Below are 27,426 nucleotides of genomic sequence, written 5' to 3'. Positions count from 1 at the left end.
GCACCAATACGACAATTGTGTCTGGATTTATCTCCCCTGACCTACTGGAGTCCGTCAGAACCCGATAACGCACACATTTCTATGATTAAAATTGGTCGAGAAGAGAGATTTGTTGCACAGTGGAAACCTTGGTTCGACACATGATTTTGGGTTTCCATCTCATGAATGAGAAACAATGAAAGTATAATTGGTTTATTCTGATGCTATTTACAAATATCACATGTTGGCATCAACTTCAGTACTGTAGGTGGTGGTTTAACTTCGTGTCACAATTAAGGAAAAGTTTCTTCTTGAGAGTGAAGACAGGACAAGGGATTTGTGTCACATAGCGGCCACTTCCGTCTCGCTCATAGCCATGCTTCTTGGAGACGTCATTGTTAACTTGGGTCAAAATGTCCAAAATGTTTTCTCTGTAAAGATAGAAAAGACATACTGTATTATCTTGAGTATAGTGCGCACCCCCCCTAGAGGATTTAGTATTTTGGATTTTTTTTTAAAATATGCGCAGAAAAAAATTATAAAAAAATTATAACCTGGAAAACAACAGGGACCTTAACATGTTTTAAATTTGTGATTTTGGATGACCATGCAAGTGAATACCACCTTTAGCAATATTCAAACCATATCACAGCATAAACTGGGCTTCCTCACACACTGTACAATGTCTTGAACATTGATCCCATGAGTTTGGCATGACAAGCAACGTGACTTTGAATTCACACTGACACTCACTCTAGTTTATGTAAAATAATCTCACAAAGGGTTGATCGATAAGTTCTGAGCCTTGCTTAGAAGAATTTGTGTAACAAATCTTTCGTTGTCATGGCGATAAATCCTCAAAACTTGCAGAAAAAGGTCATAACACCAAAAGCCATCCATGAAGATGAGTACAACACTAGGAAAGGATGCCCCTTTAAAGAGGTGGGCAGCAAAGTTACACCGTTGCAGGGAGAGCCCTGAAGAAGATCCTCGTCCTGGAAGGCCTAAGACATCCGTAACACCAAAAATGATCCAGTTAATCCACAATATTGGTGACGACCACCCGGCCATTGACTGAGTTTCCTATTGATAGTTCAGTTCACAATTCCCAGGAGGGAGCATATTCTATTATCACAGAAACTGGAAGGCCTAAGACATCCGTAACACCACAAATAATCCAGATAATCCACAATATTGGTGATGACCGCCCGACGATTGACTGAGTGTCCTATTGCTAGTTCAGTTCACAATTCCCAGGAGAGAGTATATTCTATTATCACAGAAACTTTAGCAATGAAGAAAAGATCAGGTCTTTGAGTTCCAAAGCTTCTGACATTTGATAAAAAAACCCCTCACCAGTGAAAACATGTTGTGCTAATCTAGCTGTTTGAAGCTGATCAAGAAAGGTTCTCTTAAATGATTTGAGACTACGAATGAAACATGGGTTCACCACTTCCTGCCTGAGCCAAACAATAAGTTTGTCCATTTACCAAAGGCCACAGACACCTGCTTATTTTGCTGTTTTGTCACAGTGAAACAATTTGCTCAATAGTATGTAATCCCTTCCTTGTGGGGGGCACAAGTCGTCTAAGGCGCAAAGATTCGCTATGCAGAGTTGCATCCCTTGGGCACGCTAGAAACCTATGATTGTGGGTTCAAATTCCGGTTTGCCACGATTATGTTCTAGGTATATTAGCACCATACCCGTGCTTGTGGGTTTCACTGAAGAGGTAAACATCTGAGGCTTGCGTCACTTTGGGCTATCCTCCCACATTAAGCTGACACACTGTAATATACTGGAATAATGTTAAAAGCAGCGTTAAACCCAACTCACTCACTCCTTCTATGTGAGGCTCAGAACTTATCAATCACACACTGTACCTTTCAGCACTTTCTTTCAGTCTGTCAACAAGAGCCTGGATATACCAAGACCCCTCCCCCACACTCCGATAGGACTTGTAGCCAGGGGGCGTAGCATATCCTAGCAACATATTGGCCTCAAGGTCGACAGCTAATGGCTGCTTGTCATCAATTAGGACATCAGACTTGACATCCGTAGCAGCAATACCCATTTCTAGTCCTGAGATAGAGAGAAAAAAAACAAATTAGTATGACCACAAAGCTCTGTGAATGAAACTGACACATGCTGTCAGCTTCGTGAGGTGGACAGGTGTGTTGTGAATGAGTTAATAGTTAAGAGTGTGACAGCTTACTGTGGGAGGAAAGTCTGAAGCGATGCAGGTGTTACCACGGGTATAGTTCTAACGAACCATGGCTCAGGTAATCAAACCAAGAAACAAGATTTGAATCCACAATCATAGGTTTCTGGCATGCCCAAGGGATGCAACTCTGCACAGCTATTTGTGGTATCTTAGACGACAGGGCCACCCATGGCCTTAGCTGGTGGCCATAAGGTCAATTTTCAGTTTCAGAAAACAAACCTCAAAGCAGTTCCGTTGTATGGTTATTCTTCAGTTTGTAACAAAGTTATTGCAGTGTCTAGGGCACGGGTGGCCCAGTCTACTTAGGCACCGCAATTCGCTGTGCAGAGTTGTCCTTTCGGCTTGCCAGAACCCTATGATTGTGGGTTTGATTCCTGTTTCGTCCCAATTATGTTTCCAGGTTTGTCAGCACCATACCCATGCTTGTGGATTTCACCTAAGTGGTAAACAATTTGGATTTGGAAAAAATAGTTAATTGCATAAAATAATTGCACAACAACTTAAATTTTTCTCAATTCTAGCTTAGAGCCCTAATAAACACGTCCATAAGAATCAAAACCATATGCGAGAAACCATAGATACCTTGCTGGGAAGCATCCCCTTGACATGCCTGGAAGAAGAAGAGCTTCGGTTTCTCGGCCAAGGAGGGACATTTACTGTCAAAGAACAGTTCCAATAGGCTGGATATTGCCACATCCATCCCATCTACTCCAAACACTCGGCCCGTTGAACCGTGAGACAGCACACAGCAGATGAAGCAGTCATAACGCCAATGATCCTGGACAGATATTGCCGCCAAGATGTCAGTAATTTCTTTGGCATTACGATCCTTGTGGAGTTCTACTTTATACGAGAACGTCCGAAAAAGTCTTTCCAACCTACCTGTAAAAACAATAAAATATACCAGACTATAGTCTGGAAGGTAATTTAAGATACCAACGTTTACTACAATATCTGAAAAACTATTGGACCTGCTCCAGTCAAAGTTGGTATGAGATTATTAAACAGTCATACATAACCATGATAACTGGATATTACATTTAAAGACAATCGGTGCATGAATAAAGAATCTGTCTTTTTAGCTATCACTATATTTCATCAACAACCAGAACTGTCTGTCGGGGGCGATCAGGTAGCCTAGTGGTTAAAGCGTTCGCTCGTTAAGTCGAAGACCCGGGTTCTATTCCCGACATGGGTATAATGTGTGAAGCCCATTTCTGGTTTTCCCCGCCGTGATATTGCTGGAATATTGCTAAAAGCGGCGTAAAACCATACTCACTCACTCACTCAGAACTGTCCGTCACGGGTGGAACGAGCATTCATTGAAACAGCCATCTGCATAATGCTACCCCTGCGTCACAGGGCCATATGACACAGTTGAACTAATCAACTCAACTTGAAAGGGTGCACGGGAATCACGCACGCACGAATACGGTGTTAGCGTTGGGCGTCTCAACGTGCGTGATTATTATTGCCAACATGTAAATACTATGTATTGTGTAAACCTTGAAATATAAAACTGGAGAATATCTTTTGAAACCTCTTGCAAATATCTATTTCTCAAATAAGATGCTCACTGCAATCTCCTAGCATTTAACACAGTATTATTAACGGAACAGAATTTGTAAATTATGCAATACACAGGAAGGAGAAGTGAGTATCATCTTTTCTGTGTATTTCCAGGATATCATCTTTTGCATATTGAATATTTATCACCATGTATGTACTAACCACCAAATATTTCAAGTTTATTGTACCAATGTCTTTCGAAAATATCAACTTCTTAAAATGATTGACATCATATATATGTCATGCCATGAAATATAGAAAATGAATGTTAAAGGATTAACTAATAATATATATATTACACTATAGGTGTGGCCTTCAGTGTAATAAACATTGATTGAAAGACCGTAACAAAGAAGGGCTTGTCGAAAGACACCATAGTCCACATCAGGTAATTAATGTAGAGAAAGGAAATTTTGCAGAATACAAACAATATGTTTAAATGACTCACAAGCATCAACACTTGTTCCCCGCCTGTTTGTATGTTCCGAAGTAAAGTTCTCATTGTTGATAATGACACATATTCCTAGAAAAGAAATAAAATCATTTATCCCAACATAAATCTGCAAATGTTTAAAGGCCAATTGAGGACCTGCTTTTCCAAGCATGACCAGTTCATGAGTTTCTTGGGGCGGTCGGGTAGCCTAGTGGTTAAAGTGTTCACTCGCCACGCCGAAGACCCTGGTTTGATTCCCGACATGGGTACAGTGTGTGAAGCCCATTTCTGGTGTCCCCCGCCTTGATATTGCTGGAATATTGCTAAAAGTGGCGTAAAACCAAACTCACTCAATCATGAGTTTCTTCGGGTTAAACACAATGTCTGTCACACGAAGCCAAGACAAGCATGACCCTAGTTCATGAGTTTCTTCACGCTTAACACAATGTCTGTCACACAAAGCCAAGACAAGCATGACCCTAGTTCATGAGTTTCTTCACGCTTAACACAATGTCTGTCACTTGAGGCCAAGATGGTATATTCATGGAGCATGACATCAACCTGATCAATTTTTCTAGACATGTGAGAATAGGAGTCCTTAAGGGGCACTGATCTAAAGCAATTTCCCGGGACTGGTTGTTGCCTTTGTTATTGTTTTTTTCCCCGTAAGTATGTGACAACTGAGCGTGACAAGAGACTGGGCTACCATCTGAAAGGACAGCAAAATAAACTTGGAGGCAATATTTGTTTTACCCATTTTTGAACACTGATTGGTTAACCGTGATCTATAAAGATTTCGACAAAGGGCGCATGTTAATTCATTTCTTCAGCCTAAACAAGCAGACAAAAAGAGCGGCTGAGATCATCGGTTGTCGTCATTTGGAAATACCCCTGATTGTTATCGTTTAAAAAAGTATCAATGCAGTGAAAGCATTTTCGGATTTCAGATTGCGTCGATGATACGATTACTACTCCCTTGTTGTCATCCACATTTTCTGGTATAACCCTACACTTGTGTATTTGTCGTCATTCACTTGATGCTCAGTTAATGAATTCATTACAGGTATAATTAGTGGTAGCACCACTCTGAATACCTAACGAAGGTTCCCATTTGGCATTTATTGTGTCTGGGGTAATGATTCAATCTAAATCCAGGTTTGACGTGAGGTGAAATGTGTGTTATGTAATATGCACGTGGCAGCCCAGCAAGAGATGAATGATCAGTTGATTTTTTGGTTGTTGTTGTAAATCAGCGGATCGTTTCTCTTCATGAAAGGATTAACAGAAAATACATTGATTGATTAATCACTGTTATCTTGCATGGTGGATATGTCAAAAGTGAGTGTTTACATGTCTAGGTTTACTAAAACAAAGTGAATACACTCATATCCTTGCGTGAAGTGCCGATGTAAAACCTCTGTGTGCGACATACGCTGTTAGTCGGAAAACGCACGTTAAATCCCCAACCTCAGTCAGTCAGTGTAAAAACAACATACTTTGTTCAAAGGGTTAACCGATAATACGTTGATTAACTTCTCATTGTTATCTACCTCAATGGAGTTTTTAGGAACCATGGATGTTATGAAAATAGTTGTCACGTGGGCTTTCTCAGCCGACCTTTGAGACTTGACACTTATGTGAAACACCTGAAACAATCTAAGTGATCAGTTGAGAAATGGACATGGTTTATAACATCCCGAAATGATATATATATTTTAAAATATTTGATTGTTACAGAGACACGTGGCATTGAATACGTTTCTTTGTACATTCTTGTTCCTCTACGTCCTGGTTGGGAAATTCTTCGAAGCGGGATAGACATTGTTTTCACAAGTCATTTCCTTTGTATATTACAGTCGATTTGTAAAATGTGATTCTCTCAGGCAATTTAAAAAATGTGTAATATATTTCAGTCATTTTGACTGAAAAAACTGTCCATTTCTTTAACAGATTGACCAAAATTGATTAAGACGACCAATAGGGCCTAACAACATCACAATAGATTATTATGTAGGATTAGAAGCCAAACAATATAGAAATGTACTTTTCATCGTAACATTCTCAGTCTCTTGGTGATGATATTAAACATAAAAATGTTTGGAATTCGTTGTCATAATAATACAGATGGACATATTTTTCAGTCAATTTGTAAAATTACGGAATATTCTGCACATTTTGATTGTGAAAATATAAACACGATAAAATAACCAATGCTCAGGAGAAATATTTACTTTGTGTTGCAAGTCAAAATAGTGTAAACGAAAATCGCACAATTACCATAAATTTCAAACAAGTGATTTATCAAAACTTCGTCACCATTACCAATGCTACCCACAAAGATACCTACATTTCCTTATTATTTCCAAAACTATATTTCATTTTGTTGATCAAGGTGACCATACGCCCTTATACTATTAATAAAAGTGATAAATGCTCTTACGAATTGCGCAGCACAGGTTGCGAACTAGTCTAGGTTTCTGCTATATCATCCGGATAATCACGGGAAAAAACAATAACAAAGGCAACAACCAGTCCCAGGGAATTGCTTTATATCAGTGCCCCTTTAAACACTATTTGGGGGCTGAAGTGGGGTAGCCTAGAGGTAGAAGTGTTTCACAGAGCAATTGTAGCTTGGACTCGTAGGTCAATGTAAGTGTTTAGGAGCTACGATAGTCACAGCAAAACAAGGGCTTGTTTCACAGAGCAGTCGTAGCTGGGACTCGTAGGTCAATGTTAGTGTTTAGGAGCTATGATACTCACAGAAAAACAAGGGCTTGTTTCACAGAGCAGTCGTAGCTGGGACTCATAGGTCAATGTTAGTGTTTAGGAGCTATGATACTCACAGAAAAACAAGGGCTTGTTTCACAGAGCAGTCGTAGCTTGGACTCATAGGTCAATGTAAGTGTTTAGGAGCTATGATACTCACAGCAAAACAAGGGCTTGTTTCACAGAGCAATTGTAGCTTGAACTCGCATGTCAATGTAAAGTGATTAATGATCAATTAACTTACCTTTAGGATCTGAAGTAATCCTGTACTGGTCAGCTTCATACGCTAATTGGCCTGAAATTAAATGGTCTTTCAATTAGTACTGATGTATGCATGGAGTTTTCATTCAGCAATTCACTTCAGAAATTTGAAATCCGAGTCCGATCCAAATAGATCGAAGCTTGCACATGAAAACAAAGTATATTTTAGACATACATATATATAATATTTGTGATCATGGTGATATGAATATAATCAAAAATTCATTTTTATATTTACTATAATTAACTTTTCATATTTATTACATTTATATCTAATATTCAAATTTGTGACAAAAACAATACATTTATTCAAAACTTGAAAATGTATTTGTGATAATAAACAACGGTGCCACAGCTCTGTATCTCAGTTGATATGTAGTCAATTGTTAATAAAAAATATATATTCTGTCAGCATTGCTATTCAAATATTCCCTTCATAAATACTGAGGACTAAATCTTAATTATGATGGGTACAATATGTGATGTCATCATAAGGAGACAAATACAAGCCATTGTTCAACTCCGTCAGTATATATGCCATTGGAGAGAATTAGAGCATGGTCAAATCAAGGTCAAACTTCAAATAGTGTTTCAAGAAACGAAACGTGTTGAACCCCACAACTAACTTAACATCAAGTTTAATTACATATTGTTCAAGAATGGCCTTTAATGGATTTTACAATATGGCTGCAGAGGTAGACATATTGAATATCGGATTTGAACCTCTTGAACAAATTCAGGCGTTATCATTGGTGGAAACAAGCATTTGAATATGGTGAAGTCTCAGTTTTGTTGGTCCAGTGGTTTCTGAGGAGATGATGTTAACAGTGAATAGAGATGCAGTTTGAGAGACATTAGTAGCATTGTCCAAGGTCATATGTATAATAAAGGTCAAAAACTTAAAATATTTTTTTAAATGGAACAGATGCGTAGAGTCCCATTACTATCAACACCACCACCAAATTTCCTTACATTTTGATAGAAAATGTCTCAGTAAGTTTCAGCTTTCAGTATGGTCAAAGTGCAAATGTAATGGTATAAATGTAAATATCGCAATATCAAGAAATAAGTTGATCCCCACTGCTGACTACACAAAGAAAAAGAAAAGAAATGGCTCAGTTATGTACCTGGCAGCCATATTACAAATCAGATACAACACTTTTGAAAAACGTAAGTGGGTATTAAGAAGCATGTGAAGTTTCAGCTTTATTGGACCAGTGGTTTCGAAGAAGTGGCGGTTACAGTGCAAGAAAATGCAGTTTCAGAGAATTTAAGAGCAGGGTCAATGTGCAAAAGTCAAATAAAAGTCAAAATTTAAAAAACTGAAAAATATAAAACCAGAACGCTTGTGTATAGCCCCACTTCTAGCCACACATATATATACCAAGTATATGCCTTTTAAAACTTAAGTGATGTGTAATATTAGCCAATATGCATTACAGATACTTTCAATCAAATTGCCTCCACAGTTTCTGAGATGTGAAAAATGAAGTTGATGACAAGTAGACAATGCATCTGAGGTATAATGACACAAAACACGGACACGTCAACATCAAGTCATACAAATTTACGTTTAAATGACTGTAGAATGGATGGAATTTTCCCCTGAAGCTCGGCCTTCTTGAACACATCCTCCAAGAAGCTGATGTCACGCGCCGTTATCTTCTTCTGATTCTCTAGGAAGGTCATCAGCTGGTAGAACTGAGTTATCTCATCTTTGTTGCAGTTGCAAGCTTTTTTCAAGGCCTCAAATTCAGCGTCATCAATCTCCATTCCAAGTTTGGTCAAATATAATCTGAAATTTATACAGGTCATATTCTCATTATAATGTCAGCAGTAGATTTCTAAAATGTTATATTTTGTAAGTATTGATACAAACAGTCTAAATATGTGAAATTATACAAAACCATTATTCCCCAAACTTTAACATGATAACACAATTTTTTCATTAGGAAAATTCAGTTTTCTCCCATATCAATAAAAAAAAGTCGCTTTGTGCCAATTGAACGGATGTTTAGTAAACTATAGTGCTGTAATCGTCCTACCAAGTTGTGTAGGTTTAGATTGTTCCAATTTGTTATTACAAGTTGACATACGGGTACTACTCAAAAGGAGTAAAAAAACACCTGATTTTGTCAAATGACTATACTTAATCTGTTTAGGCCACACAGAACACCTGATCTTAATTGGGTTACATATAGACAATAGATACCTATATAGACTACCTATAGTCATATATAAAAAATCGGGTGTTTTTAACTTCTTTTGAGTTGTATATATATTCTTGTTTGTTTCATTTGTTAGTTGTTTAACACCGCACTCAGCAATATTCCAGCTATATGATGGCGGCCTGTAAATATTTGAGTCTGGACTAGACAATCCAGAGATTGACATCATCAGCATCGATCTACGCAATTGGGATACGATGACATGCATCAATAAAGGCAGCGAGCCTGACCACCCGATCCCGTTAGTCACCTCTTGCAACCAGCAAAGACGCCTTTTACGGCAAGCATCCTCCCCGGATTTTCACTGGTAATATATATTCTCATTACTCACCTGAAAGTGTTTATCTGACACCTCCCCTTGCACAAAGTCATATCACCGAGATTGATGTGATCCAACAAACAAATCTGACCAACACACTTGAGAAGGTCAGCCACATAACAAACATAATCAACACTCAACTTCCCTTTGGACTCCAACAGTTCAAACAACTCAAATCCATTGGATATTTTATCCGCTTCTTTTCTACTGATGACATCTGAACACAAACTTTTCATGTGAGTCACATCGTCGATATTCAAACCCTCAGAAATTGTCAACAACTTCTGTCGGAATATGTTTCTGTCTTCGTCTGACATTTCTTCCCTGTAATTCTGGTCTGCCTTGTATTGTTGTCTGTCTTGGAGCTTCACTTTGGTCTATGACCTGAACATTTTGCTTTGCATTCCATTTCCACTAAATCATGGCGTGTACGTAGACAACCTGTAGACAATGAAAGTTGATGAATAAGTACATCATATATGTTACAGCTACAAATTAAAGTGAGTGCATGTTGTTTACTGCTACAGCAATATTCCATCTACATCGTGGCAGCTGTACAATTTCAATTCTGGACAGGCAAAACAATGAGTGAAAGCAGAAGGAATGAATCACATTATAAGATAACAAAAGCATTCCAATGACAGCTGGGTCACCTGATAACAGTGTAGTTAGTCATCCATAAAGTGCAGAGGACCTGTTCTGAATTCCCACATACTAGGACACCTCGACTTTTACATGTTTGAATAAAGATAGTACTCCACGCAGTAAACTTCAGTGTATGCATGACTAAGTCGTTTTACACATGTATCCAAATACATTTTGCCAGGGCTACGGTCAAACTTTTCCAAATCGGACAGTTTGTACCTATCTCTAGATATCTACAATGGGTATATGCAGATAGTTGAGTAATAGGGTTGAGGGTATCCGGGTAGTAAATTTGGACTCGTCCCAGCCCTACCACATACATAGTAGGGCTAGGACAGGAAACGCGGCTCGCATCAGTCTTAAGTAGGACTTGGGCACCCACAGGACTAAACTGACCCGTGGTTAGCCAGGCAATACAGTTATTGTTTGATGACAATAACAATAAAACTCCATGGTTACACCACAAGTTACTTGTGTTTGTATTTCTTTCTGACGCGCACATTTTTTTCTGAATTCAGTGTATGCATGATCAGATCGTTTAATATGAGTACCTAATTAGTTTTTGCTAGGGTTCTGTCCCAATTGGAAATTTTGCACACAACTTGACACCTACAGTGAGTACTCGAGTAGAAATGTTCGACTCATCCCAGGGCTACCACATAGTGTTTCCAAATGTACATGATTCTATGTATCTTTCACATGTTTAATATGCTGAGACAATCAAATAAGGCACGCAGAAAGGATACAGTAATACAGTGCCAATGTTATCATATACCGTATTCGACGTAATAACCGCCCGGGGTGCTCTCAAAATTAGAAATAGGGGGCTCTTATTAGAATATTATTTTGGTGAGAAAAAAAACTTAGATGAAAGATAAATTTCGTGGTTTATGCTGACAGCCTGAAGGGTTTATATGCGACAGATATATTTTTGCAGAATTTAATTGCCCATAATTAAGGGTGTATATAACACACGACTGCGTATTATACGCGAATAAATAAGTCCTTTGTACATTGATCAATCGGAAGGGATGCAAATTGGGCTTGTTCACTAGCCAATATATCAGCAAATATCGCCGTGGGCGCTTATAATACGTCGAATACTGTATTATCATCAACGACGTGACATGACTGTGACTCTAGGAAGTTTGAAACTAGCTGGGGACAGCTGGATGGTGTTGTGTGGGAAACAAGGAAACCATATTGTTACATGGCCAGGTAGAACCTGAACAGTTTGGTTCAAGTCGTTCACATTTAGATCTAATTGAGACATATTTTACGACATCCATCGAACAAATAATTCCGAAGAACTTGTCATAAACATTTCTAGATGAATGGTGAACGAACAAACTTCTCATTTACACAAACTATTTTCGCCATCAACTGGTCGAGAAAACAAATGTCTCAATTCCACACGACATCAATTACAATATTACGTGTACATCAAATGTGTGTAGAAAGTAGAGTTAACATCAAACTTACCAGCTTCTTCTCCGACTGCGGCCTGTCCTAACACTGTTTTAGATGTATGGTGTTTATAAAGAAAGCAGGAAATCCACCTCTTCATTTTCTGCGAAGTCGAGGTCTATTTTTAGCAATGTGGGTTTTTCCCGTCATGCCCTCTCTCTAAGCTGGGCCCCGTCTCTAAACGTCACAATTTACAAGTTGACGACGCGCATAGGGAGCCGGGAACCAGCTTAATTCTTACCCAGTATTCCACCATTAGCTTCGCGTGGTGATGATAATAACATTGCTTGTTTTTATAAACTATAAACTCGAGTCACATTCATAACATAATTTATCGAACGTGAAACTTTTGTTGTGGAAAGAAAGTCATATGGAAGTCACGTGACATGGATTTCTGTCAAAATGGCGTCGCCTTTGATTCAAAATGTTTTGTTTTGGTTTGTGCTTTGTTTTTCATCTGTAGTTTCGATGCCGTACAGTGGCATGGACCTGTATTCCGATGAATACAAACTACCAGACCTCCCATACCCTTACAACAGTTTAGAACCACTAATTGACGAGGCAACGGTGCGCGTACACCACTCTGGGCATCACGCAGCGTACACCAAGAAAATGAATGCTGCGCTCAGACAGTGGCGGGTTGACCCAGATGTATGTATGCAGTGTTTGACAAAAGTAGAGCTTACAATAGAATAATCTCTTTGGGAGTAGTGCACTTTACCGGGCGCACTTTTTCAGATCCAATTAGCGTTGTGGGCTCACCGGCTCTACTAATTAATGCGTTAATTAGCCGACGCTCTACCACTGGACCACAGGCGCTATCACATGTAATCACTGCTAGTTTAACAGGTCATTAGAATCCCCTTTGACATGCATGCGTAATTCAGTAAACAATGAATTGCGCATGCGTGTGACGTCACTGCCCGCTCTCCCATTCATCTTTTCTTGAAACCACACCCGCAATTGTTTATGTCAACATGACCGACCAATGGGATTAACTGGATTAACGCTTGAAAAGGTAAGAATTTATGGCTAACCCTTGCCCAAGGCCAGCTGACCCTAATGACCGAAAAGGGGTTTTGGATCGTAAAGACGTGTAAGTTTCCCTAAGACCGAAAAACGGGTATTGGATCATAAAGTTGTGTAAGTTTCCCTAAGACCTAGAACGGGTGTTTGATCGTAAAGATGTGTAAGTTTCCTTAAGACCGAGAACGGGTGTTTGATTGTAAAGATGTGTAAGTTTCCCTAAGACCGAAAACGGGTGTTGGATCGTGAAACGAGAGTCACCAGAGCGTGAGGCACGGTAACGGTATAACGAGACAGCGGTGGCACTATAGCGCGGTAATTGAGCGGATGGTAGAGCTCGGGCTGCGCCCGGTAAACTGCATTGTTGCCATCTCTTTAAATACGTATGAGTATGATCACGATGTTTGTAAATGATTAGGTATGAATTGATATCGGAGAGTATGTCTATATCATGGATCCTAAATAAAGAGTATTAAGTGTCCATGGTCTATATGTAACCGGGTCTATATTTATATATGCTACAATTGGTCTATAGTCAAACTATGACCCTACATCACTTAGTGTCATGTCTTGCCTGTAGGACCCCATCGTGTCTATCGGCTAGGCTATATGTTAAATGATGGGATTGGGTGGTCAGGCTCGGTACTGACTTGGTTGATACATGTCATCGATCCCAATTGTGTGGATCAATACTCATGAAATAATATTAATCACAGGATTGTCTGGTCCAGACTCGATTATTTACAGACCGCTGTCATATAGCTGGAATATGGCTGAGTGTGGCGTTAAACAACAAATCAACCAACCAACCAACTATATGTTGAATAAGTGTATGATGCAGATGAAGGTTTTTTATTTTGTTTAACATTACAGAATGTGTTGTCTGTTTATGGCAAATGTTAAATATTCTCTATAGCATGCTTAATGATATATATGATGCTGTGTTTGACATGAAATGTGGTGCCGTTTTCACCAGGCAAACTTGGTGCCAATTTTGCAGTTAACATGCTGTGGTACCCTTACCCTCTATATCAATTCACTGATATTTGAGCATATATTTTGTTTGAAAGAAATACTCTTTTTGCAGACAGACCAAACTGGACTTAGTTCTAAGTCAATCCTAGATATTCTGACTAAAATCAGCGAGGTTCCTGACATGTACAGAAATGCCATCAGAAACAACGGAGGAGGGTATTTGAGTTTATCTGCTTTCAGATCATTGGCTTACTTCATCAAAATTATGTTATGTGGAATTCTTTCTTTTTTTTCAATTTAGTTCATCATATTTGTTCAGTTGTAAGTGTAATTAATGTTCATTCAGAGGAAAAGGTTTTTTTGTTTTTGTGATCGTACACAGTTTAGTCCACTAGTCCTTATCATGATAACACATAACAAAACCCTTAAAAATGGCAAATTTCTTTGTCCTTAGGATACCTTAACTATTGAGAAGTTTGGCAGGGACTACAGGACTAGTGCCAATTTCTAACGCTGTTACAGTACTAAAGAGATGTTAAATACACTGTGTTCTTCAGGTTTGTGAACCATAACCTGTATTGGTCTGTAATGGCGCCAAACCCTGATGGCAAGGAACGCCTACCAGAGTCGGATCTTCACAACGATATACAAGCTGACTTCGGCAACTACACTGCTTTCAAGCAACACTTCACAAGAGAAGCAGCAAAACTGTTTGGCTCAGGTGATCCTCCTATACTACCTGTCAACTGTTCCTCTGTTACCTGTCAACTGTTCTTCTGTTACCTGTCAACTGTTCTTCTGTTACCTGGCAACTGTTCCTCTGTTACCTGCCAACTGTTCATAAGCCAGGGCTCAATAACTTGCACCAGGAGCATGTTGACATGAAAACCTAGTTGCACCAGACAAAACCAAGTTGCACCCTGCTCCCATAAATATATCAAAATTGAAACATAGACACATAAACTAGTCTTTAAATCTCAGATCTCTGACGACTGTTTTATGATTTTACATAAATTACGTAGCTATTGCTGTAATATGGAACATGCACAAAATCTTGGAAGTACCCACAGTTTCATGACATGAAGTCCAAGAAAGGATGACAATTTACACAAAACACAGGGACTAGTGCTGTAGTATGGTACATAAAGCATGGAGGTATTGAGTGTGTTCAAAGACTTTTGTTGCGTGGAAAAGTAAGTGTAGTCGGACAAAAATGTTAATATTTTTTATATGCAATTGGTGCAGGTAGACGTAAATATTAGGTTGCATTTTTCAATAATATGCTGCACTGGTGCATGTGTTACATAGTTAAATCGAGCCCTGATAAGCAGAACAAGAAAATTATTGTAATCAAAATTATTTTTTTTGTACTTTGTTTTTTAATCATGTTAATTATTTAAACAAATTATGTCAGTGGAATAAAATGAATTATGAAAAGCACTGTTTGGTTTATTCTGCTGTAAATGCTCAATGCAAACATGTCCTCAACAAAATACAATTAGCAGACAGAAGATATGTATATTGCAAGTGCATGGCAAATGATTGATTAACCATTTAAGTTCCATTATTCCCATTTTGTTCTCAGGTTATGTGTGGTTGTCACGTCAGCCAAGAGATGGCAGTTTACTGGTGTCTACTACAGCCAATCAGGACTCTCCATTATCCCAGGGACTATTCCCAATCCTGGTGCTGGATGTATGGGAGCATGCTTATTACTTGAAACATCAAAACAGACGCACCGACCATGTGTCAGACTGGTGGACTCTAGTTGACTGGGAAGTAGTAGCAGAAATAGATGCTTGGTGGCAGAAATCTGTCCATGATGAACTCTGATCGAGGATATTTGAACCTGATTAAAACTTGCTGAATCAGTGTGTGAACTAACTTTACATAGTCGGTACTAATGACATTGCTTCATCCAGCTTATCATACATGTTTTATTCAAGATCTTTTGCAGTAATCTGAGTAAACGTAAGTGGTGTGGTGAGTTTAAACTTGATACTTGAAATTCATGTGTTTATTCAGTAATTAACTGTACCTGTTTCTTGTTCAGGTGTGCTTGGGGTCTCCCATGTATGTATATATTGGATCATGATCTCTTTTCCTTCTGCATCACAACACATAGTGCTTTGGAATTGGAATGTGCACAGCTGCCCATCCATACATCCATTTGATCGAAACCCATTACATGGATAAAAAGAAATTTGTTTGATGTTGCTCTTAAATCTTTTAGAAGAGTTTTCCTGAATTATTGACTATCCAGATTATGACTATTATTTGATAAAATCCTGTTTTGAAATCAGGGATAGAAATTTGTTGGTTTTACATTACATTTATATTTAATACTTTTCCTCTCACAATATTGAATTATGTCTCCTTTTTCAAACAAAATTTGGAAACACGGCTCGCGAATGCAACTGTTTGCAGAACTTGAAACACCTCTCCCAAACACAGCCATGGCCACTCCCGTAGCCTTCATTCTTGTCGTATTAAGCCAGAGTTAGTCTCGATCATGAGAGGGGTCGGATGGGCGGGCATCATAAGTATTATATATTAATTTAATGCACAAAATCACTTAAATATCTCGCGTGCATCATATATATCGATTTTCGTCAAATAACCAGTGTTACCATGGTAACCTCAACAGGTCAAGTACTGTGATAATTCTCACCTTAGAATAACCATTTACACACTAATAAAACATGATTGACAATCAAGATCGTACAGGTGTAACGTTCGGGGAGTTATATAAGAATAACATCTTTCAGTACAGATGTTGCAAATATATGTACAAATTGTGAAAACCCTATTATATCCCCAGAGAGAAGAAACATTTGATTGCTCAATAAAACATAAACAACCCAAGACTTCAACTGTTTGTTCCACAAACTAAAGTGAGTTTACCAATGGATTGAGTGATTGGATGTAACGCCGCCTTCAACAGTATTCCTGTTATATCACCAGCATCACCATATCAGCTTAGCGTGTGAAGAAAGCCCGAAGTGTTGCAGGTTTTAGATGTTTACCACTTTTTGTGAAACCCACGAGCATGGGTATGGTGCTGACAAACCAAGAAACATAATTGGGGCAAACCGGGATTCCATCACACAATCATAGGTTTCTGGATTGACCAAGGGACGCAATGTGCACGGCATATTGTCGCGACTCAGACTGGGTAACCTGTGCTCCAAGTTGACCGATGTTTCAACCTCATTGCGTGACATGAATTATGTTCATTGAAAGGTTTCTGCTCGTTGGAAATCGAAGGATATATTCATAATTATGCAAATTTTATACATTTGATGAAAAATTAGTAGACTAAGGTGGAGAAAAGAATTAGACCTTGAGAAATAATAATGTTTCCTGCTTTATACACTGCGCAATATTCAAGATTAAATTCGTATAATTTCATTTTCAAACACATGGTAAAAATAAAATTTCAAAACAATCAGCGAAGTTACAATTTTGGTTATGGTTAAAGGGAGACAATTCAATGGATATTTATTCCATGTGGAAAAGTTTATGGTCAAAGGGAAGTAATTCGGCTTGGTAATTAGGCTAAAAGCGCCAAACCTTCAGCGCGTACAAACAGTAGAACCAGTTAAAATGGTAATATTAACGGAGTTATGTCCCTTGTACAAGCTCCCTTCAGGGTCTACATGTCAACTTCAGACACTACTTTGTACTTTGTCAAAGGGAAGTAACCTTGTTAATGTTCCTGACACATCTAATGTATCTCTGAAACTGATGGTTTATGAGTCATAAAGAAGTTTAAAGGATTGAGATTCTCTCATGTCAAACATACCACATCACCCAACCACACTTTAAGATGTCAACACACACAACATTTAGATCTCTTTGAATGTGCCTGGTGAGTAGCTTATATTCCAGTGCATTACACTTAAATTGGTCTTGGTTCCATAGGATCAGTTACGCAGAGAAAAATAGAACTCCAGCGCCTCCAACCTCTGGTTTCTAGATTTCACATCTTTTGCATACAGAGACCATATAATATGGCCTCTGGTACAATCCAGCATACTCGTTCTTCGAAGACATCAAAACCGTCATACGACTCTTACTCAAAAGGTCCTCTGATCAGCGTTACAACACTCAAGGCCTTAGTTAAGCTTCCAAGAAGTGTTATGGTAAACATGTGAAAGACATTTCAATTTTTACTCATCTGTGACAAAAATGATGTCTGCTGCAATTTCCTATTTTGACTTGTACCAAAGACGTATATAGAATGTATATACGTCCGTGCTTGTACCATATGTTCCCTTGTTTTTTTTTAGATGAACAATTGACTTGCCTTTGCATGTGTTTGTGACGGTGCCACCGGTGGGGCAGAAAAGATTCCTCATTATTTTATAGTGATTTATAAACACATGCTCATGAAAAAAAGTCGGAATCGTAGCATGAATATGGAAAGGGTTTTGTCGCTTTTATCTGATGTCGTCGTTTGGTCAATTTTTTTTAATTTGGGTGACTCATACCAAGTCCATTTTTTTTGTGTACACTAACTATTTTGGTCCCAATGTTTACACAACGAAACACGATGTGAGCTGGAACTGGTTATCAGTGTCCTGACCTCTTACAACAGGTGATCATTTCACACCTCCACGAATCAAGAAAGCTGCGTTAACAGAGTCTAAGGTAAGGAGGGTTTCTCAAAGTACAATATTACTGGTCATTGTGAAGTTATAGAATTCAATTATTCAATAATCAGCCCCCCCCCTCTCTCTCTCTTTCTCATATTTGACTCGTTGTTAAGTCGCTGTTAGTGCAACATAGAAATGCTAAATTTACATTTTGCAAAGACATTATTTCTTAAATAAATTCATACAATAGACATATACACATGCACAAAAGTTAAGCGCCACCCACCATATTTGTGAGCTGTTACTTTTGGCACTTAATGATGACTATTATAACGAGATATACGATTGTTATAAGCCGTATATGTAAACCTCAAGTGATGCAAAAGTTGTCCCAAAGCAAGTTTATATTGTGTTCCAAAAGAATATGAGCAGAAAGGAATTTTACCGAAGACCAGAAATTGAAGGATTAGAAAACATTGAAAAACTATTTTTGTCATGTAACTGTCATGATATCAGCAGACCATATCAGGTGTCACATAGACACCCTAGGGAGTGCAGAGTCTATTGCAAGACAGAAACGTCAGTAACGTGTGTATGATCCACGGACATTGACCACAGCTCCAACCCTACGCCTCATACTCATTACAAGTCGTTGAATGCTTCTCTGAGGAAAACGGATCCATTCTTCATGAAGTGCGGCTTCAAGTCCAGGGAGATTTTGAACTGGGGGATCACGATGTCTGATTTTCCGGCCAAGAATATCCCAGAGATGCTCAATCGGATTAAGATCCAGACTACAGGCCGACCAAGGAAGAGTGACAATAGCTTCTTGACGCAAATAAGCCAAAACTGCCCGAAATCTGTGTGGTCTGGCATTGTCGTCCATGTAAACAGGTCTTGTCTGAAGAGGATGGTTGTCAAAATGAGGGACCACCACTGGACGAAGAACGGCATCTTGGTATTGTTGGCCATTCAGGTTTCCACGAATTGTCACCAGCCGAAGTTTGCAGCCGAAGGAAACACAACCCAATATCATGACAGACCCCCCGCCACATGCTAAGATCTTCTGGATGTTCCTTGGTGCAAAACGAGTGTTACGTTGCCTCCAAACACGTATTCGACCATCAACAGTTCGTAGCAGCATTCGACACTCGTCAGACCAATGGACCCATCTCCAGTTGGCCAAGTTCCATCGACTACGGGCACGACACCATATCAGACGATTCCGCATGTGCCTCTCAATCAGTTGAGGACGTTTTACTGGTCTTCTGACGTTATAACCAGCCGCTCTGAGGCAACGCCTTACGGTCATCGTCGAGAGTCTCTGATGGGTAATCCACTACAGTCTTAAATCTGTTGAAGTGGCAAATGGATTTCGTCTGACTATCCTGAAAAGACGTCTATCCTCTGTGTTAGAGGTATTTCTTGGCCTACCAGACCTATGCCTGTCATTGACATCATTGTAATGTCGACCCATTTTTCATGAGTGAGTGAGTTAAGTTTAACGCCGCTTTTAACAGTTTTCCAGTTATATCACGGCAGGTCAGCTTATTGTTGGAGGAAAGCCCGAAGTGATGCAGGTCTCAGACGTTTACCACTTCGGTGAAACCCACGAGCACGGGTATGGTGCTGACAAACCTAGAAATATAATCGGGTCGAACCGGGATTCTAACAATCCACAATCCTAGGTTTCTGGCGTGCCCAAGGGACGCAACTCTGCACAGCGAATCGCGGCGCCTTAGACGACTGGGCCACCCGTACCCCCCCATTTTTCATGACTTTTCATTTGTCTTGTGTATTGCAGGTTTCACCTCCTTAACCACCCTTGTATCCCTTCCTATACCACTCCCCGGGGAGATATCAATGTATTCCTCCCTCATCCCCGCACTATGCGGTCGGGTAGCCTAGTGGTTAAAGCGCTCGCTCGACATGCCGTAGACCCGGGTTCGATTCCCAACATGGGTACAATGTGTGAAGCCCATTTCTGGTGTCCTCAGCCGTGACATTGCTAGAATATTGCTAAAATGCGGCGTAGAACCATACTCACTCACTCACTTCACTATGTATATTGAAGAGGCTGGAAAACGAAGTTGCCTCTTGATATGGGTGTTAAATTAGTATGTCGCAAGTGTTAGGTCTTCATTGGTTTAGTGTGAGGCAGTCGTGTACACCATAATCTGCACCTGATGTATGTGATATGTCAACAATAGACACGTAAATCAAGCCCATTACTACAAGCAGTGAAGATTCTGGGAAAGGATTGTTACCAATTTGACCATGGGAAATGCTCCTTTACAGACAGACGATTTATTTCAGTAACGGGCCATCGGCCCACAATACATTAATATACACTCTCCCAAAAATAAAACACAAAGGTTGATTTTTAGTAAATTTATTGTACTTAATAAAGTCGATTTATTTGATTTAATATCACAGATACAAATATGAAATTTTGAAGCTCGATAGTCAAATGTTGTCGTACAAAGGCATTGAAAACTGTTCATTGTCATGTCACATAAGGCCACAAGGTTGCGCTGAAAGCAGTATCTCGTGTGACCGCCCCGGGCAGCAATCACGACTCTGCATCTCCTCGGCACTGACTGGATAAGTGTGCGGATTCTGTCCTGCTTGTAATGCGTTGGCCAGTTGTAGGAGTGTCTGCGGCGTGTTCTGGCGTTGACGTACACCTCGATCGAGTTCATCCCAGAGGTTTTCGATTGGGTTGAGATCTGGAGATCTCGACGGCCTGGGCAAGCCGTTGATGTTGGCATTATGAAGGCAGTCTACCGTGACACGAACTGTGTGCGGTGGGGCTTTGTCCTGTTGAAACAGCTCTATCTGGCGGTCAATGATTTGAAGAAGGTGGGGTTGAAGAATTTGGTTCATGTAGCGAATTGCTGTCAAATTTCCCTGAACCCCAACCAAGTCAGATTTTGTGGTGTAGGATATGACCCCCCACACCATGACACTACCGCCACCGAAATTGTCGAATTCACTTACACAACGTGGGGCAAAAAGCTCATGTCGACGAAAAAAAACCACGTTGTCTTCAATCTCGCCGGTTATCGCTAAACCACATTCGTCTCCAGTTTCTCAAATTCCAAGGTTGTAAGGTATGTCACCAACGCAAGCGTCGCTGTCGATGGGTCTGTTGCAAAACGGGGACGATAACTGGTCTTCTGGGAAGATGGTTCCTGACATTCTGGTCCGATATCCTCCTCTAACCAGAGATGCGTCCTGCAGTCTCCGTAGCTGTGGCAGTGCGATGGCGTAGGTGGAACAGTCGAATGTAGCGATCCCGTGCAGGGGTGTTAACTCTTGGTCGGCCGGTTCTCGGAGAGTCTGCTGTGGAATTGAACTGTGTGTATCGGTCCCAAAGGCGGCAAATGGTGCTGTGGTGGACGTTGAAGTGGCGAGCTACAGAAAACTGCGATTCTCCTCTTTGGATACGTCCTATGGCGATGTTCCGACCGGCAGCGCTGAGTCTCGGGATTTTCGAACTTGAAAAATGTTGACAATTGAATGACAAATTATTGGCTTATGCTTGCCTTTTTATAGCCACTACCACGAGTTACGAATGCCATAACTTGCACGTGCATTTTGCTTTACTGTTTTCCTCCGTGCCACTTTTGACATGTGTCCAATTTCTATACCGGTTTATAGTGTAGTCAGGTTCAGTGAACTACATACTTCCTGTGCGTTTCTTTTTTTGAAGAGTGTAACATGATAAATCACGCATGCTGGAGTAAAGTACACGTACATAACAATTCCATCCATGAAAAAAGGTTATTAGGCGTTTCTTTATTTGTTCCTTTACTTTTAATACAACCAATCTGATATTCATTTATTGTGAAAAAGTAATATACACCCACCCTCCCCCCCAGAAGGAAACCATTGTATACCCAAAGATAACCACAGACAGTTTATAAGCTCATGTTTAATCTGTCCTTGAATGAGTGAGTATGGTTTTACGCCGCTTTTAGCAATATTCCAGCAACATCACGGGGGAGGGGGACACCAGAAATGGGCTTCACACATTGTACCATTGTTAGGAATCGAACCCGGGTCTTCGGCGTGACGAGCGAACGCTCCAGCCACTAGGCTACCCGACCGCCCCAAACCGTCCTTGAAGACACTGGAAGAAAATACATATGGTCAAAAGGTACGAAGTATCGATTGATAAAAATGTAAACATTCTGTTATGTAAACATTAAGTTCGTATTAATTGGTTATGGGTGGACATGAATTGCTGTATTTTCTCTGCATAACTATGTGTGTTTTTCGAGAATAAATTTGTTCTTCCCGCTGTCGACAATATTCAATATCACCAAATACATGTAAAACCGTCTGTAGTATTCTTCATGAAGAGGCTGACGTAAACTTTTATTTTTTCATCTATAATACATTAGGAAAAAGTTTTGCATCGATGTTCAGAGACGGATTATGTGTGTTTGGTGTTTTTTCTAAAAAGCTACAAAACATCCCACCCCTCTTATACCACTACAACCTTAGACCCTAGAAGACCCGGGTTTGAATAGGTCTTCAGCAGACGATGCCATAAGAGGCAATTATGCCTATCGTAGGAGGCGACTAATGGGATTGGGTTGTCAGGCTCGCTGACTTGGTTGATGCATGTCATCGTATCCCAATTGCGTAGATCGCTGTTCATAATATCAATCACTGGATAGTCTGGTCCAGACTCGATTATTTACGGACGCCCGTCATATAGCTGAAATATTGCTGAATGCGGCGTTAAACAGCAAACAAACAAACAACCAAACAAAACAACCCAAGACATTATCATTTCTCGGTGTTCCTTGCAGTAAGCAGTTATGAGCATATGCGCTCAGCTTCTAGGTATTTAGAACCCACTGAATCTCCCCGACCCCATATCCCTGCAGCCCCGCCCCATCCACAATCCCTGATGGGTAATGCCCGGTGCCCACAGTCGAGGCTCAACGTTGCCACACAGCTGCATGTTGCATGAGTACGATTAGAGATGTGCCATATCATTCCTTGACCTGTAGATATACTGACCTCGTTATCAAGTATTTGTTTAAAATACAAGTTGTCACGAACGATGTGCAGTACGTGAAGGATTCTTATCATGTAGGCGCCGCAAATCGTGGCAGGTGCTCACGATCTGAATGACCCATGATGTACGCGAAGTGACTTGTATACAGCCGCTGACCAGGTGACTGTGCCCCGGTTAATATAACATTGATATGGCGTGATTCGGAGACCGTTTTCCGTCTCTGTTTAACTAGTCCCCACCTACGATGGCTTTAATCGGTCCTTGAAGCGAAATACACGTCTTTTAAATAGTGAGTGAGTGAGTTGGTTTTAACGCCGCTTTTAATATTATTCCAGTACTATCACGACGTGTCAGCTTAATGTGGGAGAAAAGCCCGAAGTGATGTAGGTCTCAAACGTTTACCACTTCGGTGAAACCCACGAGCGCGGGTATGGTGCTGGCAAACCTAGGAACATAATCGGTGCGAACCGGGATTCGAACCCATAATCATAGGTTTCTGGAGTGCCCAAGGGACGCAACTCTGCACAGCGAATCGCGGCGGCTTAGACGACTGGGCCAACTGTGCTACACCCCCGTGCCCCCCCCCCCCCCCCGTCTTTTAAAGAACACACATACATTTTACTCAGCCTCGAAAATAAGACAAATTAAGATTGGACTGAACTAAAATTCAGAAACACCGTCATACACCTGTACGTGCGCCGTATTTTGCTGTTCATAGTTGCGTCCCCAAGAAGGGCTCGATTCCAAGGTTCGTGCTGATGGTTCTTGGTTTGTCACCACAAATACTGCTGCTCTTGAGTTTCATCAGTATGGAACATGTTTAAAACATTTTTGGCTCTTCTCCAAAACTAATTTGCCCGCCGTGCTATAACACATTGCTCTAAGCGCCATGACTTCCAAACCTCACACTCTGAGATACCTCATTACGTTTGACGAAACTTGAGTAAAGGATCTGATTATCGGCGTTCCCTGCGCAACACGGCCACCCCTGTGAAAAACTGTGTACAATCCCATACGCTAATATTTGCAAGTGCATTTTGTTCACGTAAGTGTGAAACACATAAAAAAGTATCTGGAAAATACCAAGAAATTTGAAGGTTGCTGAAGGTATTTGGAAGGTTTCCGGACGGTATCTGGATGCAAATTTTCTTCATGTCTTGTTTCTGGTAAATAAACGGTGTAACTTGAGAGAAGAACTTCCAAACTATTGTTTCAAAAACAAAAAGTCAGGCCATTTGAAATGTAGGCCGATGGCACACCGGAAGAGATATAATAGTCGTAGATGAAAATGAAATGACAAGGAATGTGATCGAAGACAACTGTTTTGTTTGATGGCGTATTCGTCTTGTTTGATTTTATAAGTAATTAGAAGGATATTTGTAGATATCTTCTTCCCGCTAGCTGCCCAGACAATATCTCAGTTACACACATAGAACTAGCTGCAATGTCGAGACCTTGACCGAACAAGGGTTTAGACTGTAGAGCACAGTCCTCCTTTAATTCATGACTACAAGGGAACGACAAAAGCTCAGTATGAAACACAACGTCACCCTTTAGTAAATAGGGTAAATAGCATGCTCTTTGCACGTAAATATCATCGAGTCACATTTGCAAACGTTATTGCAAAACGAGTATACAATGGTAGTCATGTTGCTTTCTGAGAGTGAAGCCGTCTTTAAAATAATATTCCATGACAGAGAACACCAGCACCAAAACGGGCTTTACATATCGTTTGCATGTGATTATGAAATCATGGACTTCGGCGTCAATAGCGAACGCTTTAACCACTATGCTACCGTTCCTCTATTGTTACCGAACGGATAAACGAAATAATTCGTTGCGTCACACGTTAACAATATAGATATGGTTCTTGTCCTATGAGCGTCACAGGTATGGCCAAGTCAAAGGCGCCCCTTTTTGTTATGCAGAGTTGCGTCCCTCGTGCGTGCCAGAAACCTATGATCGTGGGTTCGAATCCCGTTACGCCCTGGATAAACGAAATAATTCGTTGCGTCACACGTTAACAATATAGCTATGGTTCTTGTCCTATGAGCGTCACAGGTATGGCCAAGTCAAAGGCGCCCCTTTTTGTTATGCAGAGTTGCGTCCCTCGTGCGTGCCAGAAACCTATGATCGTGGGTTCGAATCCCTGGTTATGTTTATAGGTTTTGCCAGCACCATATCCTTGCGTATGGATTTCACGAAAGTTGTAACACGACGTAATATAACTGAAATATTGCTCAAAGAAGCTGTGTGAATGCGTATGTGTTGATGTTTAAAACCAAGCGTACTTCACCCCCGCATGACTAAACCTGACGGGTGGCCCAGTTGTCCAAGGTGCTGCATTTCGCTGTGCAGAGTTGCGTCCCTTGGGCATGCCAGAAACCTATAATTGTGGTTTCGAATCCCGGTTCGCACCGATTATGTTTCTAGGTTTGTCAGCACCAAACCGTGCTCATGGGTTTCACCGAAGTGGTAAACGTCTGATACCTGCATCACTTCGGGCTTTCCTTCCACATTAAGATGACAAGCCGTTATATAAATAATGTTCAACGCGGCATTAAAACCAAGTCATTCACTCACCTGGGCAACGATTCCTTATATGTGCCGGTATTTCATCAATAATTACAATTAAAATCAATCCAATTTTCAGATGTATGACCTGCCCTTATTTGGACTGTTCCTTGGGTGCATTGCTATGACGTCATCACAGTGTCACGACTTCCAACACTTCACGAGCCGTGACGAGTGTACCCATATCGGGCAGTTCCACTGGGAGGTACTCGGGGTGCAGAACAGGAGTTTCGACGAACAAATGCGGGTGCTAGTTGAGGTGGTGCTTCAAGGCTTTGACTGTGAGCGGAGGATCAAGAATATACGATGTCCAGGGGTCAGCTACACGTGTCAACAGGTGCGCTGGTCGTTGTTTGTTTGTTTTTTGTTTAACGCCACGGTCAGTATTATTCAATGGCCTTATCACTAGTTCGTAGGGCTTCGATGACAGCAGGCGGAGCCGTACAAACAATGTAAACATAGCATACTACACTGATGGAAATAGTTCTTCATGTTGTGGGACATTTTCTTTATGAAAGTTAACCATTCAATAACATATGTTAATCTAAATGTGTAGATTCGTCAAAGATCAAAAACATATCTTGAAAGGACTGTGTAAGATGTGACGAATCGCCACATGGGGCTGGCCTGTAGCAGAGGTACGTTGCTGGCCGCATGGTACTCTGGGTAGGAGAGTAGGTCCAATCAAAATCGAGTAGCGAAAATAGACATCCAGTCCGTGGCGGACAACAACAAGCGACTGTCGTGAAGATTTCGGTCGACTGCAGGATTTGCAAAACATGTGTACCGCCAACTGGGCGTCAACAGGTTTTTTCCAAATCTTTTCATCTTTTTAATGAGGGTGCTCAAGTGATTTGATGCATTTCACGACGTAAGACCCGTTTTATTACAAAATAGATCTTTATTATCGATCAGATCGTCTTGACTGGACGCATTCCATTCGTCAACACTCGTCCCTTTCCGTAACCTGCAAAAAGACTCGTCCTATCGATGAGTGTTATGTGCGAAAATACGACAAACCAGTCAGAATGCGCGTATGATTTCAAGTTCTTCGTCAAAAAATCCCTCAGAAATATTTTTTGGTTTTACATATGTCTTACATCTAAAAATAAACCAAAGACACACTTAAATATGTTGAATCACACTGTATAATTCCGCATGTCCCGATGTGCTTTAAATTGCATCTGAAATATATATAATATATGGGGAAATGTAAGTGAACCATTACGCAACGAGTTGACAGTTGTTTTAGGCATGCCCGTTTGCGCTAAGACGGAACCCGGTCGCAAAAATGGTCATGAGCGGGGCACGAGTCGCTATTCGGCTTGT

At 40.4% G+C, this 27,426-nt stretch overlaps 3 protein-coding genes across 3 annotated transcripts in view; 2 read left to right on the top strand and 1 right to left on the bottom strand.

Moving 5' to 3' along the window:
• Positions 1-196: 196 nt before the first annotated feature.
• LOC139465207 (caspase-3-like) lies at positions 197-12,022 on the bottom strand. The gene is made up of 8 exons (XM_071246873.1): positions 11,905-12,022; positions 9,790-10,218; positions 8,802-9,025; positions 7,214-7,264; positions 4,219-4,293; positions 2,784-3,083; positions 1,861-2,059; positions 197-410 (listed from the first exon to the last, which is right to left on the bottom strand). Exons 2-8 carry the CDS (start codon positions 10,092-10,094, stop codon positions 236-238), a joined length of 1,329 nt encoding a protein of 442 aa, XP_071102974.1. The 5' UTR covers positions 10,095-10,218; positions 11,905-12,022; the 3' UTR covers positions 197-235.
• A 269-nt stretch (positions 12,023-12,291) lies between these two features.
• Positions 12,292-16,746, top strand: LOC139465707 (superoxide dismutase [Mn]-like). Its single transcript, XM_071247514.1, has 4 exons — positions 12,292-12,540; positions 14,003-14,106; positions 14,448-14,611; positions 15,476-16,746. Exons 1-4 carry the CDS (start codon positions 12,292-12,294, stop codon positions 15,721-15,723), a joined length of 765 nt encoding a protein of 254 aa, XP_071103615.1. The 3' UTR covers positions 15,724-16,746.
• A 1,775-nt stretch (positions 16,747-18,521) lies between these two features.
• Positions 18,522-27,426, top strand: part of LOC139465206 (zinc transporter ZIP6-like) — a 44,954-nt gene continuing 36,049 nt past the window's right edge. The window contains exons 1-2 of the mRNA XM_071246872.1: positions 18,522-18,543; positions 26,177-26,434. Of these exons, the coding sequence (XP_071102973.1) occupies positions 26,177-26,434 (258 nt within the window). The 5' untranslated portion in view covers positions 18,522-18,543. The remainder of the gene's footprint in view (positions 18,544-26,176; positions 26,435-27,426) is intronic.

This window comes from Haliotis cracherodii, unplaced genomic scaffold (genome assembly GCF_022045235.1).
Source record: "Haliotis cracherodii isolate W230 unplaced genomic scaffold, xgHalCrac1.p SCAF_18, whole genome shotgun sequence".
Taxonomy (NCBI): domain Eukaryota; kingdom Metazoa; phylum Mollusca; class Gastropoda; order Lepetellida; family Haliotidae; genus Haliotis; species Haliotis cracherodii.
This window is presented reverse-complemented; position numbering and strand designations above follow the sequence as displayed.

What these genes read in the sequence shown, in the direction of transcription:
- LOC139465707 (XM_071247514.1), top strand. Translation starts at nt 12,292, where the DNA reads ATGGCGTCGCCTTTGATTCAAAATGTTTTGTTTTGGTTTGTGCTTTGT. An exon ending in AGTGGCGGGTTGACCCAGAT is followed by an intron (nt 12,541 to 14,002) that starts GTATGTATGCAG and finishes CTCTTTTTGCAG; the next exon opens with ACAGACCAAACTGGACTTAG. An exon ending in AGCAAAACTGTTTGGCTCAG is followed by an intron (nt 14,612 to 15,475) that starts GTGATCCTCCTA and finishes TTTTGTTCTCAG; the next exon opens with GTTATGTGTGGTTGTCACGT.
- LOC139465207 (XM_071246873.1), bottom strand. Translation starts at nt 10,094, where the DNA reads ATGTCAGACGAAGACAGAAACATATTCCGACAGAAGTTGTTGACAATT. An exon ending in GATTACTTCAGATCCTAAAG is followed by an intron (nt 4,294 to 7,213) that starts GTAAGTTAATTG and finishes TTTCTTTTCTAG; the next exon opens with GAATATGTGTCATTATCAAC. An exon ending in GGGAACAAGTGTTGATGCTT is followed by an intron (nt 3,084 to 4,218) that starts GTGAGTCATTTA and finishes TTGTTTTTACAG; the next exon opens with GTAGGTTGGAAAGACTTTTT.